General features: G+C 42.0%; 1 protein-coding gene across 1 annotated transcript; it reads left to right on the top strand.

Annotated features, from left to right (window-relative positions):
- Window positions 1-1010: 1010 nt before the first annotated feature.
- Window positions 1011-1949, top strand: LOC122932131 (olfactory receptor 52E2-like). The gene has a single exon (XM_044286374.1). The coding sequence runs from the start codon at window positions 1011-1013 to the stop codon at window positions 1947-1949; it is 939 nt and encodes a 312-aa protein (XP_044142309.1).
- The last annotated feature ends 375 nt before the right edge of the window (window positions 1950-2324 follow it).

Raw genomic sequence — 2324 nt, 5'->3', positions numbered from 1 at the left:
AAGTTTGCTCAATGATGACAAATAGGGGGCGGACCGAACATTGCATATGTTCGCCCACCGCGGCGAACGCGAACAAGCGATGTTCGTCGGGAACTGTTTGCCGGCGAATATTTTGGGACATCTCTAATGTCAACATGGCCCCATAGAAATGAATGGATCAGTGTGCTATCACTTGGATGAAAAATATGGTCGTATGCATGAGGTCTAATGCTGTGAGTCTATCTCATAGCTTCCTGATCCTCAGCACCAGCCACAGCTCCATTACAATTCAGCTATGGCATCAGACACTGTAGATAAACATTAGCTTACTCCTAACTTGCTCTTGGTGGGAAGGAATGCTCCTTAAATAGTTTTCACATAGGTGCCATGTGAGAAATGCTGCACATATGCTCTTGTGCATTCTCATGCTGGTCTACAGTAGGTCAATCAACATGTAGATTCCCACTAATCATGGTATCTGAGGTTGTTTCACTGGAGAAGCACCAAGGTCTTACAAATAATAAGCAAAAAAATACAGGATGGCAGCACAACATATCCGCACAGAACAGAATTCTCTACTCCCTTGAGGACCTGAAGAGAACTACAGTACAGGTCGACATACATATGGCACAAGAACTTAAGGTCTATAATTTATCCAGAGGGGATGTCCCATCACCTTACAACTATGCCACTGTCTGAAGCAGATGAGATAAAGGATTCCACATTTTGGTTGTGTGGGTCTCTGATCTTTTCTACATGCTCAGAGTATAGTGTTTGCTTGATGCTCGGTTTCTTTTTTTGTCTTCTGGGGCCTATGACCAACAGCAGTCCTCATGATGACCAAGGTCCTTAGCATGGTAGCAATCATTGGTTTTGTTCTTCTTGTGAACACATAGTCCTGTTGTAGAAATGCAGATACATTGTTTGTGCAATTTCTTTGTAGAGTCTAAACAAAGGTTTTGTAATGTGTGACATCCTGAAGTGACGTCTCAATGCTCTGCTTTTAAGGACTATGTCTGCATGGGTCCACCATGCTTTTGATGAATGATTCCCATCCATTTGTCTTCATCTTACTTGGGATTCCAGGTCTAGAAAACATCCAGAGTTGGATTTCCATCCCCTTCTGTTGTATGTACATTATTGCCTTCTTCGGGAATATTGTCATCCTACTTATCATCAGATCTGAGAAGAGTCTTCATGAGCCCATGTTCTTCTTTCTGTCCATGTTATCTATGACAGATATGGTTCTGTCATCTTCCACCCTTCCTAAAATGTTGGGGATATTCTGGTTTAATCTACGGGAGATCTGTTTTGATGCTTGTTTAACTCAAATGTTTATCATCCACTCCTTTACTGCCATGGAATCAGGGTTTTTCTTGGCTATGGCATTTGACCGATTTGTGGCCATATGTAACCCCCTGAGGCACTCGTTTATTTTATGCAGAAAGAACGTTCTTGTAGTTGGGATTTCTGTGGTATTTCGAGGTCTGGTATTTTTCTTACCTCATCCATTCATTGTAAGAAGCTTGACTTTTTGTCAAACCAATATCATCCCTCACACTTACTGTGAGTTTATGGCTGTCATAAAGCTGACATGTGGAGACTCATCCATGACCAAGTCCTACAGCTTGACTGTGGCCTCTTTGATGGGTGTTTTCGATCTTCTATTGACAATCATGTCATATGCTTTAATCCTTCATACAGCCCTCAATCTTCCCACCAAGCAGGCTGGTCTCAAAGCCCTCAGCACATGTACTTCCCACATTTTAGTCATCTTAGTTTTCTATACCACGGCCACATTCACTTTTGTCACCCATCGATTTGGCCACAATATTCTGCCACAGATCCACATCAGTATTGCCAATATTTACCTTTTGGTTCCACCAATGTTAAACCCTCTTATTTATGGAGTAAGGACTAAGAAGATTCGACAGAGGATTGTCCATGTGTTTTACTCTGCAGGTGTCTAAGCCTGAAACCATATGGTCTGTAACTATGATCAGCCTTCTGTAATACATACTTTGGGTGGACATGATACAATCAATGGGGGGCATAAGCAGGTTATGATTCCACAGGAAATGCAAAATAAACAGGATGCAACTGCAAATAAAGTTCAACTGAATCAACACTTTCTTCAGCAAAGACAAACAATATCTTTTCTGTAGGCAAAGTTCACATAGTCTATATCTTCACTTAAGAGGGCTCCCCCTGAAACAGTAGTTCACGATATGGAGAGAAGAAAGTAACAGAGTTGCGGCACTCACCAGGATGTAGATGGTTATCTTTATTGAAGCTTCCTTGGAAGTCGATACATTAAGGGTCCAGGGGCGGACACAGTGTTGCAG

The sequence above is a fragment of the Bufo gargarizans genome, chromosome 3, assembly GCF_014858855.1.
Source record: "Bufo gargarizans isolate SCDJY-AF-19 chromosome 3, ASM1485885v1, whole genome shotgun sequence".
NCBI classification, from domain to species: Eukaryota; Metazoa; Chordata; class Amphibia; order Anura; family Bufonidae; genus Bufo; species Bufo gargarizans.
Note: the sequence above shows the minus strand (reverse complement) of the source record. Positions and strands in the feature narration are given on the sequence as shown.

Bases quoted from the DNA above. Each gene is read 5' to 3' on its own strand.
- LOC122932131 (XM_044286374.1), top strand. From the start codon at position 1,011: ATGCTTTTGATGAATGATTCCCATCCATTTGTCTTCATCTTACTTGGG.